A 15,197-nucleotide genomic window follows, 5' to 3' on the forward strand; every position below is an offset into this window, starting at 1 on the left:
TACACTAATGAAACAGCATAGGGAAATAATAGAGAGTGTGGCAGGCCAAAGATCCTAAAAAGGAATATAACTGCAGGCCTGACACTGAGTCAACCTTGTACCGGTGCGACTCGAACTGCCAAATTGCAGGCAGCCGGCAGTCAGCAAAAGTAGCCTGCAGTATTGCACTCTAACCACTGAGCCACCGTGCAGTGATTCACTTAACGATCCTGGCAAAACAGGTTGTAAAATGGGGTGCAACTCGCTTAACAACTAGTAGGAGAAGCAAGATTGTTTCTTAGCAAAGGAAATTCTGGATCCAATTATGGTCATAATGAAGGACTACCTGAGGTCTAGAATTATGGACTTTTTCCTGATTCTACTGACACAACCAATCATCTTCTTTTTCTTTCCGAAGTTTAGATTAGTGTCTCCTTCACTAGGATGTTAGCTTTAAGAAGGTGTCCTTGTGTGGGAAGAACTGTGGATGTTCATATGTAATGACTGATGAATCGTTCAGAGAAGAACAATTAAGATGATCAAAAGCCTGGAGACTAAAACATATGAAGAACAGCTGCAGGATTTGGGCCTGGCTAGTCTAAAGAAAAGAGGAAGGACATGATAGCAGTATTCCAGTATTTGACGGGCTGCCACAAAGAAGAGGCAGTCAAATTATTCTCCAAAGCACCAGAGGGCAGGACAAAAAACAATGGTTGAAAACTAATCCAAGAGAGAAGCAACCTGGAATTTAGGAGAAACTTCCTAACAGTGAGAACAATTAACCAGAGGAATAGCTTGCCTTCAGAAATGATGGGCGCTCCATCACCGGATATTTTGAAAAAAGGGACTAGACAGTCACTTATCTGAAATTGTATAGCTTCTCCTGCTTGAGCAGGGGGCTGTACTAGGAGACTTCCAAAGTCCCTTCCAGCTCATTCTATCCTATTCTGTTCCGACATACACACACACACACACACACACACACACACACACACACACACAATGAAATGGAGGATCTATTAATGCAATTGTTTGCAGATCCTTATTTGGTAAGGATGCCAAAGCTGTAAGACAGACAAAACAATAGGTGAGTAACGAATGGCCCAAATCTCATATTGCATACGAGCAAACACAAGTGAAAACACATTATCGTGTCCAGTTGGGACAGGGCATCCTCAAGTATTCATCCAACAGAGTTATTCCTGGTGGCAAATAGATTATGAAGCTGAAACCTAGCAGGGATGTCATGATGAAACCATCAAAGCCCTGCAGTGATAGGTCTGCAAGCCCCCTTCAGGAACGAAATTGTTCATGCCACCTCTGACTTCAATGCCGACATGGATAATTCCAATGACAAGGCCCTAAGCGAGCCCCATCCCACCTACTGCCACTTGGGGATCGATTGCCTATCTTAGCCTAATGCTCTGAATAGCTTTCCAAGCAAGGGACCCAAAAGTCCAATATGACAATATTTTTGAACACACGCAAGAGGGCCTTCGTAGCGGCATCACAACCGAACTCTGCTCCTCTGTGGGGTCCAACAAATGAATCACAACTAGAGGAATTGCACCCCAGCTTCATTGCTTTGGGCTGATGTATACAAACTAGGGCAAGCCCTTTGTTATTTGAAGGGCTGGTGGAGAAGGAAGCATGACTCTATGTGAAAATTCCTCTTTGCAGGCCAAGTATTTTGAACACTTAAGTGCTAAGTGTGGTGAATGGCGAAAAATGTGTCTCGCACCTAGCCAAGGTCTGCCTGCCTGCCTGCCTGCCTGCCTGCCTGCCTGCCTGCCTGCCTGCCTGCCTGCCTGCCTGCCTGCCTGCCTGCCTGCCTGCCTGCCTGCCTGCCTGCCTGCCTGCCTGCCTGATCTATCTATCTATCTATCTATCTATCTATCTATCTATCTATCTATCTATCTATCTATCTATCTATCTATCTATCTACCTACCTACCTACCTACCTACCTACCTACCTACCTACCTACCTACCTACCTATCTAAATGTGTGTGTGTGTGTATGTGTGTGTGTGTGTGTGTGTGTGTGTTCCAGCATAGCTCTTGAATGCCTCCAGCAATCTCAACCAAACTTGGTACACAGATGACTTACTCTCTGGAAACACCCCTAACAGCCCTCGGGGTGTGTGTTCTGTTAAGATACAGCCCGTTGTGCCTTAAAATGGCTTCTACCGTACTGCCGTAAAATGGCTTCTATTGTACAGTGCAGTGGAGTTGTCATGGTATCAGCTTCACATTATTCCACAAGGGGGCTCCTTCTGGTAAGGGGGAAAATCCAACATTAGAAATTACGTTTGGTCCGGAGATTTTCAACAAAATCAGGGCTTTTCCTGTCTCATACAGGATTGGGATAAATAAATACCCAGGCAACGCCGGGTTATCAGCTCGTTGGTAATAATGATGTATTATACAAGAACCTTTAAGTGCAAAAGGCCCTTGATATTGAAGGTTGCACCGGTTGTTTGTTTTTGCGAAATATAAAGAGAAAAGGAGATATTCAATCATCTGATTATTATTTTTGTAATTTTTTTTTTTTTTGTGTGCCACTTTTCTCTTTCAGGAATTTAGAGCAAAATCAAGAGAGTGGGATAAGCAAGAAACGCTGTATCAAAATCATTTGGTTTCTTTAGATGCTCAGCGAAAATTATTGTCTGAGAAATGCAATCTGTTCCAGGTACCATTCTTTGCTTCTTCTCTAAGAGGAATTGGAATTAAATGAACCGTGGAGTCTAGATAAATACTTACCAGAATATATATACTCACCCACATCTAAGCCATAAAAATGAATATGTAGATACCTTTACAAATGAGGTTCGTCACTTTTAAGCATTCCAGGAATGTGATGCTGTAGGAATTTTTTTTATGTACTGTGTTTCCCCGAATATAAGACAGGATCATATTTTCTTTTGACACCCGAAATAAGCACTTGGCCTTATTTTTGGGGAGGTCTTATTATTTTTGAGGTGCAGGAGGCGGCAAGCGTGGTCACCTCATGGCTGCTGCAGTGTTGCGTGTCACTGGGCCTGCCCCTCATTTTGCGGTGGCCATTAGTGTGACAGAAGGGGCACGGTGGCTAGGGCTGTGGAAGCGGCCGTTAGGTAAGGGCATGTGGGGTGCATGCGGCATGTACCCCCCTCTCTTCCCCCTCCTCCGGCCTCGCCTCCTCACCACATGTTGTTTGTGCGGCAAGCAATCAGTTGAAATGGCGGGGACCGGCTGCTTTAAATATTTTCGGGGACGGCTTATTTTAGCACATGCACTCAAAAGGCCAATTGGGCTTATTATCCAGGTAGGTCTTATTTTTGGGGAAACTGTGTGTGTGTGTGTGTGTGTGTGTGTGTGTGTTTGTCTGTACCCAGAACAACACAGGACACCATCACCAATCACCCTCACCAAACATCAATTCCATCAACCAATCAAGATGTGACAACACAGCCAACCAATCCGTTTAAAGCAACGCCAACATTCCACACCCATCCACCTATATTTATAGCTCCAATCATGCTTTGCTTGCACAAGCACGAAGCCAAAGGCACCAGCCTGAAGATGACGAGTGTGACCTCGTCGAAACGTCGCCAAGATACTGTTGTTCTTACACGGGAAAAGACCCGAATACGCCAAGACCTGCATACCTATACCTGTGAAAATCTACAAAAACAAATGGTGTGTGTGTGTGTGTGTATGTACAGTATGTATGTATGTATACACACACACACACACACACACGTATGTATGTATGTATGTATTGTGTCACAACCCTGGTATGCCCAAATATGGGAGGGAGCATACTGCTTCCCTTTTCCGTCTATCAGCTCATCCTAGGAGCCATCCAGGCAGAAAGCCATTTTTTTATGTTGCCTTGTTACATTTGTGTTGCATTTGTGCTGATAAATAAATAAAGGGAGACTAGTATAGATCTATTTCAAGCTATTTAGCTCTCATCAGCTAGCCATACCCTTACTGGGAATTGAACCTGGGCTGTATTACATATTAGGCAGTTGTAATACACACACACACACACACACACACACACAAACACACACACTACATTTTTAATAGCCAGAATCCCTTCAAATGCTTTTTCCACTCAGGAATGTCTTTATACTTCATATAAATAATGGAGGAGGGGGGATGTTTCTACATTCCCTTGTTCAGACTGCAAGTTTTTTTAGAACGGGGACTACCAGCACACTAAGCAGTACAACCATCCTCAACCAGTGGCTTCCAACAAACCAGGTGTTGCTTCTAAGTCATAAGTCAAAGATGGCAGCATTACATTCTGCATTAAATCTGCATTTCTTCCTCACTCGGTGAAAAATTAGTTGTTGGTGTATTCATCATAACAGAAGGTTTCCCCACCCCCCTCCCCATGTGGTCTCCTTTCTGGAGATCATTGGACATATATGGATACATTTGCTCTGTTAGAAGTTTGGGCTAGTCCGGGACTGAGAAATGATTGGTACTACAAGGACATCTCCTATAAATCTCCTAACTGAAATTTGCTTTAAATAAATAGACTCGCAGTTCTCAAGTGCCAGCTTTCTATAGTGGCATAAATTTCGGTGTAGAAGAGAAATATTGTTCTTCCCAAAGCAATGAATTTCATGCAACTGATTTCTTGGTTGTTGTTTTTTTTTCCCTTCAGAAACAAGCTCAAAATTGTAAAATCCAAATACACTGTCAAAAGCTGAAGCAAAATGATGGGGGTCCTTGCAGCCAGTACAGAAACGAGCAGCTTGGGGTCCAGAACGGTGCTTTTACCGAGCCCGCTGATAGGAACAAATTCTTTATGGAAAAACTTGAATCAACCGTGAGTGAAATAGCGGTGAGCAGAAACAAACTACAAGAGGAAAACTTAAAGCTCCAACAGGAAGTAAAAATGTACCAAAGGAAATGCCAGGTAAAGACCAAGCTATTTGCTTGTCGTCGTTTCTAAACAGTGGCTTTGTAATATTTTATGGAAATGATATTGGGTGCTGCTGCCAATCTAGAAAGAGTTGTGAGCACATGAATGCTGATAGGACATATAAATGGTCACAGCTATGTACTAAGGATGTAACCAGCTTTCCCCAAAGAAAAGGAGTTTAGAATCTCTTGGATTGCATAGGTAGATCGATGTAAGTTGTCAATAATGAAGCTTTCGATGGATGGATGGATGGATGGATGGATGGATGTCACCTCTTGTACGCAACAATTTTCCCCTTCCCAAAGTCTTACCTATGAAATAAGAAAGAATTGGGAAAACAGTAAAGTATATTCAGAATTCAAAAGAAGAATCTGTGAGCAGGTGGAACCAGGAAGCTGATCTATTTAAATCCTACAGATTACTCTTTTGGAGCCAGGAATGTTTATAATGCAATTTTTTTAAAAAAAAACCACCTCTCATATATATATTTTCCTGTGATGGAAAATAGAAGAGTTACAGCTGTCGCCAGATGAAGAATGCCTCTAGTTATAGCCAAGTCGTGTTGTGGGTTTTTTCCCCCCTCCAACATTTTGTCCCGCATTACTGTTGCAATATTTCTGATTTAAGCAGTCTTTTCTCCTCTCTGTCCTGCAACCCAAATAAAACCTCCATCAAGCATCACAGCACACACCTGTTCAATTTACAAGAACAGTGCCTGGGTTTTTGTCCATTTCAATTAGTGGTGGGATTCAACAAAATTTCGCTATCGGTTCGGTGGGCATGGCTAGGTGGGGGGGGGCAACTTAACATCACTCACGCCCACACCCATTCAATCACATTTCCCCCCACCTAGCCACGCCCATAGGAAAGGGTAGGACAATTTTTAAGATTTTCCCCTATCCATCCCCACCCTCCCTTCGCTAGTAGCCCCCGTTTCCCCGCTTCTTCCCCCACCACCGCCTCTTTGATTGCTTACCTTCCGCGGCGGCTGGTCCAGTCCAGAAGGCAAGCTGACTGGAGTTTTCGGCTGCCCCCAGCCAGCCACCGCTTTTGAGAAGCCTCCCAGCCACCACCGCCAAGTGGACTTGCAAGGCAGTGGGATGTGCATGCACAAAGACCAGAGGACTTTTCAGTGGCCAGCCACCGGCCGCCGCCTTCTTTGAGAGCCGGTATGCGAAGAAGCAGCGCAAGGAAGCAGCAACCAGATGGGCGGGGTGAGCAACCGGCGACAGGAGGGGCGGCCATCACTACCAGTTCTCCGAACTGGGCATAATTTCTGCCACTGGTTCAGATGAACCGGTGCGAACCGGCTGAATTCCACCTCTGATTTCGATCCATTAAGAAACAGAAGAAAGCAGGAGATGTGCAAGAAATTGCAGTCATAGTCAACCATTCAGTCGGTTCTGATGCTCAGCTATTCTAGGGATCAGCACTCTTCATGCCCATGCTGCCGTTTGGCATCAAGGCAACTCAAGACCACTGCCAAAAATGGCTGTAGCTTTACTGCTTTTCCAGGAACCTCTACTAGGGACATAAACTTGCACATTATCGTTTCACTTTATTGGTTCCTACTGGAAATGTGGAGAGATTGTCTTTTTTTTTAATCAAGAGGCAAAGCTGCTAACAGCATCTCCCTGACTGCTGCAACAGTTTATTCCAGCCTCAAGGGATGAAGTTTCTCTTCCTAATGACCCAGTTAAGACAACTTTTCCAATATTCTCTAACGTTTAGAAAGATCTCTTTCTTTCCACAAATCAGGAATTCTCTGGAAAACATGTTCTCTCTGAATGGAAAACAGATGTTCCCTCTGAATGATCTGGACTTTTCTCAGATTCTTAGAAAGTTCCACATTTTAATTAGAGGCTGCTTAAAAGGATATTAAATCCATGCTTTTCCCAGGACCTCAGTTCACAACTTCACCCTCTGGTTTTGGGGTTTTTTTTTCCTCCAAAGGACCAACATTTTCTACCCCAGAATAAAGGGGAAAACTGGGGTATCTCTTTATGTACACGGTAGAAAGCAATTACTCATGAGAATGCAAACTTCTCTGCAGCTGGCAAGTAGCCTGATGTATTGTGATTTACAGTGCATTCAAAAAGTATTGAGACCCCCTTCACTTTTGTCGATTTTGTTACCCTGCAGCCTGATTCTACAGTTGTTGAAATTCATTCCCCACCCCTCATTAATTGATACTCAGTACTCAGTGACAAAGTGAAAACAGGATTTTAGAAATGTCTGTAAATTTATTTTTAAAAGGCAAAAAAGGCCTGAAATTTAACTGGGGTCCTTCTCTGTGGCGGGCCCTACCCTTTGGAACGACCTCCCCCCAGACATTAGAACAACAACCGATCTCCTCTCCTTCCGCAGTAAACTGAAGACCCACCTGTTTCGGCTAGCCGGCCTGGCATAATTCGACAACTTTTCCACCCCTAGGTCATTTTTAATTGTCAATTTTAGTTTTTAAACTATTAATGTTATTTATTGTAATTATTTATTTATTTTTTACCTCCTCTGACACTGTGCTAACTGTTGCTTGTGTACGTCGCCCCGAGTCCCTGTGGGGAGAGGGGGCGACTAATAAGTTCAAATAAATAAATAAAATAAATAAATAAATAAATAAACTGGCATAAGTATTCAGACCAGGGGTGAAATCCAGCAGGTTCTGACAGGTTTTGGAGAACCGGTAGCGGAAATTTTGAGTTAGTTCGGAGAACTGGCAAATGCCATCGCTGGCTGGCCCCAGAGGGTGGTGGGAATGGAGATTTTACGGTATCCTTCCCCTGCCATGCCCACCAAGCCACACCACGCCCACCAAGCCACACCCACAGAACCGGTAGTAAAAACATTTGAATTTCACAGATTCAGACCCTTTGCAACAACGCTTGAAATTTAGCTCAGATACCTCCCATTTTTATTGCTGACAAGTTTCTACACCTTGATTGTACAACTGTAGAATTGGGCTGCAGCATTACAAAATTGACAGAAGTGAAGGGGGTCTGAATACACTGTATCTGGCATGAGGGACTCCATTCACAACCCAACAAGACAAAGGCTTTCTACCCAACTTTTAATCCAGAGAAAGTTCAGGAATTGACGTTTTTTCATTTCATACTTTAGAAAGACAGAGTCTAGCAAAGCCTGGATATCCCAATTTTATATGAGTTTTTAATGTGTTATTGATACTAGGAGAGATAAATAAGAAAGGGAGAGAGAGAGAGAGAGAGAGAGAGAGAGAGAGAGAGAGAGGAAGAGTGGGAGAGAGGGAGGAATGCACATAAAGCTGATATAAGTTTATAATGATAGGTTAATATCGTATAGGAATAGGTAATAAACAGGAGTTCCAAATGTGTGGTTTCCTTCTTCCAAAGGTGCTTTTTCAAAGAGGCAACGGGACTTTCTTGTTTTTTCTTTGAAGATGTTTCGCTTCACATCCAAGAAGCTTCTTCAGCTCTGACTGGATGGTGGGGAATGGTGGAGCAAATTGCCCCACACCAATTTGCGCTACCCAGGTGACCCCCGAGGACACAGATAAATCTCCAAGTGGACTCAAAGACTCTCTAAAAAGAATGCAAATGACCAGCTTTCCGCAAGGAGTATAAATCCTTCCAGTCTCCACCATCCAGTCAGAGCTGAAGAAGCATCTTGGATGAGAAGTGAAACGTCTTCAAAGAAAAAACAAGGAAGTCCAGTTGCTTCCTGAAAAAGCACCTTTGGGACAACCATGACCGGGATGGCTGAGAATCTCTATAGACTTCCCTCTTCTAGGAGCGTCTCCCAACTGAGTTAAATAGCCATCCCACATACTGGGATCAATAAAAACATGCCTCCAGCATAAAATTGGCAATCCCTATTTTCAATTTTGTTCTCATTGCCTCTGTTATCAGTCAGCAGAACATCTTGCAGGTTATGTCTGGGTGAGGGGAAAAAATAAAGTTCTGTGCCCAACTATTCTCCACACCTCTTCAAATATCAGTTCATAGGGTGATTTTAAGGGAGCCGTGTGATTAAAGTGGTAGGTATATGCAGTCTGTTGTGTGGGTTGATACGCGATTGAGTTCTTGAATGTAGTATGATTTTGAAGTGCTTGTTCTGACCCAGCTTTGTCAGAAACAAGAAACAGACTCCTCGTCACAAACAAACCCTCTTTATCTACCTCTTGTGAATTAATTGCATTCACACACCAAAAAGTCCAGGCAATAGTCCTTCGAGGAGTTAACTGCAGTACAGACCTTATCAGTTCCATGTGATAATTGCAAGGCAGTGAGCTCCTAGCTGAAAGGCTGAAAATTAAGAGTCTTTGGTTCCATGGAATATCAGCATTAAACGCCATGCAAAAGAGCTCTGAATGTGACAGAGTGGTGAAACGGCAAGTTGTCAGCAAACAAATGAATTGAGTTACGGTGTTTGCGTTTATTTAGAACACTGAAGCCAGACTCCTGGAAGTGAGGAATGAACTGCAGTCTCGTGAAGACCTCCTAAATATGGTGGAACTGGAATGCCAGCAGTTGCGAAAGGAAGTGGCCAAAATTGAAGAATATAAAAACAAAGAAGAAAATCAAGTGAAGTAGGTATTGAAACTGTACCCCTATGCTTCAAAAACTGGTTCCATGCTTTCTACAGGGCAGTAGAGGCATGATCTTCTCTAGGCCAGCTGGGATGTAAGTCTCAGTAGCTTTAAGGGCGCTTACCTTTAAGTAAGGAGGCAGAGCTTTCTAGTTGTGATCAAGCTATATTTGAAGTGCCCAACAGAAATAAAAGCAAATTGCATTTTTTTCAGTGTCAATTAGAATGGTTTATACCAGCGGCCCTTAACCTTTTCAGGATCAGGGACTGGTTCCGTGGAGAGAGGTTTTTCTGTGGACCAGAGAGGGACACGTGGTTTCATGGGCTCCCTGTATCCTGCAGATGAGGCTTCCCTTGTTTGCACCGGTCCGGACAATGGACTGGTGCAAACCATGGACATGCCACGGACCGAGGCTGATCCATAGACTGGGGCGGGGGGATAGGGAACCTCTGCTTTATGCAGTCCACTTTTCCTTAAGCTTTCAGAAGAGATACAAATGTAGCAATATGTCACGACTTCACATTTGAAGTTTTACATCAAGAGTCCCCAAGCCCATGGACCGTTACCCAGTTCCACATTGGAGGGCGAGCGTGTGAATAGCAATAGCACTTAGACTGAAATACTGCTTTACAGTGCTTTACAGCCCTCTCTAAGTGGTTTACAGAGTCAGCCTATTGTCCCCAACAATCTGGGTCCTCATTTTACCCACCTCGGAAGGATGGAAGGCTGAGTCAACCTTGAGCCTGGTGAGATTCGAACTGCCAAATTGCAGGCAGCTGGCAGTCAGCAGAAGTAGCCTGCAGTACTGCATCCGAACCACTGCACCACCACGGCTCTTTATTATAGTGAAGCTTTATTTGCTCCTTAAGGTGATCAGGTTTTGTGCATGCGCAACCATCCAATCCCCCAAAAAGATTGGGGACCACTGTGTTACATAATTTCCACCACTACCAGCGGCCTGGAATGAGGAGAGAATTTCTCTATTTTTATAGTATACTAGCTGATAGCCTGGTGTTGCTCCGGTATTTATTTATAGGGGGGAAATCTCCGGACCAAACATGATTTCTAATGTTGGATTTCCCCCCTTACCAGAGGAAGCTCTCTTGTGGAGTACTGTGAAGCTGATACCATGGTGACTCCACTGCGCTGCACAGTAAAAGCCATTTTACGGCAGTACAGTAGAAGCCATTTTAAGGCACAACAGACTGCATCTTAACAGAACACACACCCCAAGGGTGTTAGGGATGTCTTATCCCCACAGTATTTTTCTCCAGAGAGTGGTTGAAATTGTTTAAGCCCAGAGTTCCAGAGTTATGCTGGAACACACACACACACAGCCATTTGTGTGTGTGTGTGTGTGTGTGTGTGTGTGTGTATCCTGTGTTGTGGTTTTAGTTACATTGATCACCAGGAGGCAGTATGTGACTGTTTTAATTCTTATAGGCATCATCAGGGATATATAGCCGGATTTTATGAAAATATTAAATGATTACTGTCCTAGCTATAAATATTGTATGGAGACTTATAATATAATGTGTTCTGTATACTAAAAAAATACAACAGGAAAATAAGTGAAGAAAATGTACTTTGTACAATATAATTGATGTTGTCTTTTAGTAATCATTTTTGTAAGGTCAGGTCTTGTATCCTTTTATACTTACAAAAATGTATTTTTATTGTAAGTATATTCCTGTGATATATGAATACGTGGGGAGGAGGAAACCCTTGAGAAGAAAATTGATGAACCACATTCATTGTAGGAGGGGGAGAAATCCTCGGATTTGCTCAGACACTGGAAATAATCAGATCTTCCCGAGAGACATTTCTTATATCTTCTCTGATTTTTATTTAAATATTTTTTTTCTGTAAAGAGAAATGCTTTGGGCGAGGAGCTTGAAATGTATATATATTTTAATAGGCTCCAGTCAGCTTATGCACAATGCATCAAGGATCTGGAAATAAAGAAAACTCAGATACTTATTCTGGAAAAGCAGCAGGACAATCTACAAAAAGAACTAAACGAGGTATTATTATTATTATTTATTTATGTATTTATTTATTTTGAAGATGCACTTCAAAATGTCTTCTAACCAGTATTATTTGGGATGATGTAGTTATGGCCAGGTTTCATCCTAGGTACAGACAGGTATTTCTTTTTCTGGGCACACTGAGAATATATCTGCTGGGGAAAAAACTCTGCACTGGTGACAGGAAAGGCATCTGGCCAGTAAACACTCAGCTCCATTCAGTTGCCCGGACTACACCCCATAAGGGATTATGGTGTCCTTCAAAGAGGATGATGTAGTTAAGGCCAAATAACTGCCTCAAACTGAGAAGCGTTCTAGCTGGAAAGTGTTGGAATGAACATGGTAGCCACATTTGTTGGTTTCCTTGATATTTCCTTGATATTGACTTTTAATTTAAAAACTAAGATCATGGCATCCGGTCTTCTCAATTCCTGGCAAATACCATATTTTTCAGAGTATAAGACGCTCAGAAGTATAAGACACACTTAGATTTGGGGGAGGAAAACAAGGGAAAATATCTGCCTTTGCCTCTCAGCAATTTGCCTCCTTGCAACCAACAGTACAGACAATATACACTGTTTGTAGTGTTATATTTCAGACTATATTTGTACAGATGCTGTTAAAATTGATCTGCTTTCTGGTATAGTTATTCTCTGCTATTTAAAAGAATAGGACTTTTTAAAACAATAGCACGGGGCCTCTTCAGATCAAGCATTTATTTTAAAAAGCTTCATTTTGTTAAGTTGTCTAGAATAATAATAAAGCAGTCTTTAAAAAATAAGTCTAATAATTTGAACATTCTATAGGCATTTATAGTTGTTGACTTACCTCCTCTTGCAGCAAACAGCCTGATTAGCACAAGACAAAAAAAATCTGCCTCCCAACAATTTGCCATGTAAAGCAAACAGCTAGTTTCACTTTAAATTGCTCCCCATCATCAGCTGTTACAGGCTGCAGGGGTTGCTATAGCTTATTGAAGCCTCCGAAAGCCCTCCTTTGCTGCAAAGAGGTAAATTGCTGGGAGGCAGAGGCCAAAGGGTTGGGGCTAGTGGGGGGGGGTTACATTCAGTGTATAAGACGCACCCAATTTTTCACCCTCTTTTAGGGGGGGAAAAGGTGCGTCTTATACTCCAAAAAATACGGTAAAGGGGGAAGAAATGGAGGTAGTGACAGATTTTATTTTTCTGGGCTCTGGTTCGGGGGCCCAGAAACTGGTTCAGGGGTGTGGCAGGCCTGGGTCGCTGCCAGTTCCAGCGACCCAGACCCCCAAACCACTACCGGTTCGTCCAAACCAGTCCAAACCCATAGGAACCCATCTCTGGTTGGAACCCTGAATCTGTTGGTGGCAAAAAGTCTGTAGAGATTCTCAGTCATCCAGGTCACGGTTGTCCCAAAGGTGCTTTTTCAGGAGGCAAAGATCCCAAGCCCCTTTGGGACAACCATGACCTGGATGACTGAGAATCTCTACAGACTTTTAGCTGTACAATTTGGGATGAATATCCTTTGAATGGTGTGGGAGTAGGAATGGATTTCCAGGGGAAGAAAAATCACAGACTAAAGGAACCATTTGTACCACTCAAGTGACCCTGAGGACAGAGATAAACCTCCAAGGGCTTCAACGACCCTCTAAAACAGTGTTTTTCAAACTTGGCGACTTTAAGTCCTGTGGACTTCAACTCCCAGAATTTCCCAGCCAGCTACGCTGGCTGGGGGATTCTGGGAGTTGAAGTCCACAGGACTTAAAGTCGCCAAGTTTGAGAAACACTGCTCTAAAAGGATGCAAATGACCAGCTGCCTGCAAGGAATATAAACCCTTCCATTCCCCACCATCCAGTCAGAGCTGAAGAAGCTTCTTGGATGAGAACGGAAAGATCTTCAGAAGGAAAAAAAAACAGAAAGTCCAGTTGCCTCCTGAAAAAGCACCTTTGGAACTATTGGGGGAAAGGGATAATTCCTTCTAGATCATGTTTTATGCTCAATATCTCTTTACCGTTTGGGTGGATTTTGGGAGCGACATAGAAAAACCCATAAACATGCTCAAAGCAGTGGCAAAGCTTGGCCGTTCTGAATCAAGCCATTTTAAATTCCTGTGTGCTTCCTCTGTACGGTTGATGTTTTAAGAATAGCCCGTTCCAAAAGTCACTAGCGGGTGAAAAATGATACCCTATGAAAAGCCAACTCTCATTGTTCCTTTTTGGGTCACGTTGGCTGCAGATAAGCGGCCAGCTTTCTCAGGAAGCGCAAACCCATCGCTCCGAGGTGGAGAGACTGAGGATGGAAAACTCCAGCTTGACAGAGGAGCTTCATCAGAAGGAAATTACTATAGCAACTATTGTGGAAAACGCCGCTGTGCTGGAAAAACAGGTACAAACAGAGCTAGAGATAAAAGAGAAAATATTAGCAAAACAACAGGTATGCGGCGGGAATAAAACATGGCTGAGGTCATTTGGTCATTGGGGAGATTAACACCTATTGGCATATGAAAAGCTGCTGCTTTGAAACCAAAATATGTGATCCGTTGATGTCAAGAGCAAAAACGTACAGGATCATAAAAATCTGGACTTTATATTATTCCAGAATAAGAGCTTTAAAGCAGGGGTCCCCAACCCCTGGTTTGTGGTCCGGCACTGGGCCGCAGCATGCTGGAAACCAGGCTGCTCAAACACGCGAAGCTCCATCCACAGGATGCAGGCAACACATAGCAATAGTAATAGCACTTAGAGTTATATACCACTTCACGGTGCTTTTACAGCCCTCTCTAAGCGGTTTACAGAGTCAGCATATTGCCCCCAACAATCTGGGGCCTGAACATGAAACCATGCCCCCTCTGATCAACGGAAAAATCTCCACAGATCTGGTCCCTAGTGCCCAAATGGTTGGGGCCACTGCTTTAATGTTTATTATTTGTCTAGAGCCCTTGTTTTTGTTGGTTTTGCTGTTTGTTATATTGTTTTAAGTCCAAGTGGTTTGTATCATAATGATCGAAATTAGAAAACCAAAAAGTAAAATCATATTCAATCACAAAATAAAAGATCAGACAAGAGGCCAAGATTAAAATATTTAGATCAAATGCAAATAGTTTAAAGAACACAAAAAGGTCAGAATTGAATAACTGTTAGGATCAAGGCAAGCCTAATATTTTTTTTAAAATGAGTTAGAAACGGGGGTGGGCGGGGATATCTTTGGAAATCATAAAGCAACACATCACAGCAGTGTCTGGGAAAATTGAACGCTATAAGGCACAAGTCATTCAATTGAAGCAAAATCAGTTATTTCAATCAGACTAGAGGCGATTCTGCCCAAAGTGTAAATAGCAATAGAAATTCTGAAAACAGAAAGCCAAAACAAAGAGGAAACCTGTTGTGGCCCAACAGCGGCTGGCTGAGCTGTTGGTGGAATCTGACAGGGATGAACACAATGGGACTGCCCTGGAGGCTGACGAAGACTCGGAGGGGGGGGTGTTCGGAGTCAGAGCAGGGACTAGAGAGGCCTGTTGGCCACCAGATGGCGTCTGAGTTGGGAGCAGTGAGGAAGAAGAGAGGGAGGCTGTTCCTGATGTACGTATGCGTATGGCTGAGAGGAGGAGGGAGCAGCTTTGGAAAAAGGCTCACAGAAGGAAATAGGAACAGGTGGCTACTGATTGCCCCCTCCCAGAGAGCTTATAGGTGGAGCGACGGGAGGGGAATTTTGCAGGAAACAACAGTTT

General features: G+C 43.2%; 1 protein-coding gene across 2 annotated transcripts in view; it reads left to right on the forward strand.

Moving 5' to 3' along the window:
• The window catches only part of DEUP1 (deuterosome assembly protein 1), a 76,271-nt gene that overhangs the window by 29,747 nt on the left and 31,327 nt on the right, over window positions 1-15,197 (forward strand). For both annotated transcript variants that reach the window (XM_081950701.1, XM_081950700.1), the window contains exons 6-10: window positions 2,555-2,668; window positions 4,640-4,894; window positions 9,319-9,464; window positions 11,383-11,488; window positions 13,706-13,855. In XM_081950701.1, coding sequence (XP_081806827.1) covers window positions 2,555-2,668; window positions 4,640-4,894; window positions 9,319-9,464; window positions 11,383-11,488; window positions 13,706-13,855 — 771 coding nt within the window. The remainder of the gene's footprint in view (window positions 1-2,554; window positions 2,669-4,639; window positions 4,895-9,318; window positions 9,465-11,382; window positions 11,489-13,705; window positions 13,856-15,197) is intronic.

Source organism: Natrix helvetica, assembly GCF_964273705.1.
Source record: "Natrix helvetica genome assembly, chromosome: 4".
Lineage (NCBI taxonomy): Eukaryota > Metazoa > Chordata > Lepidosauria > Squamata > Natricidae > Natrix > Natrix helvetica.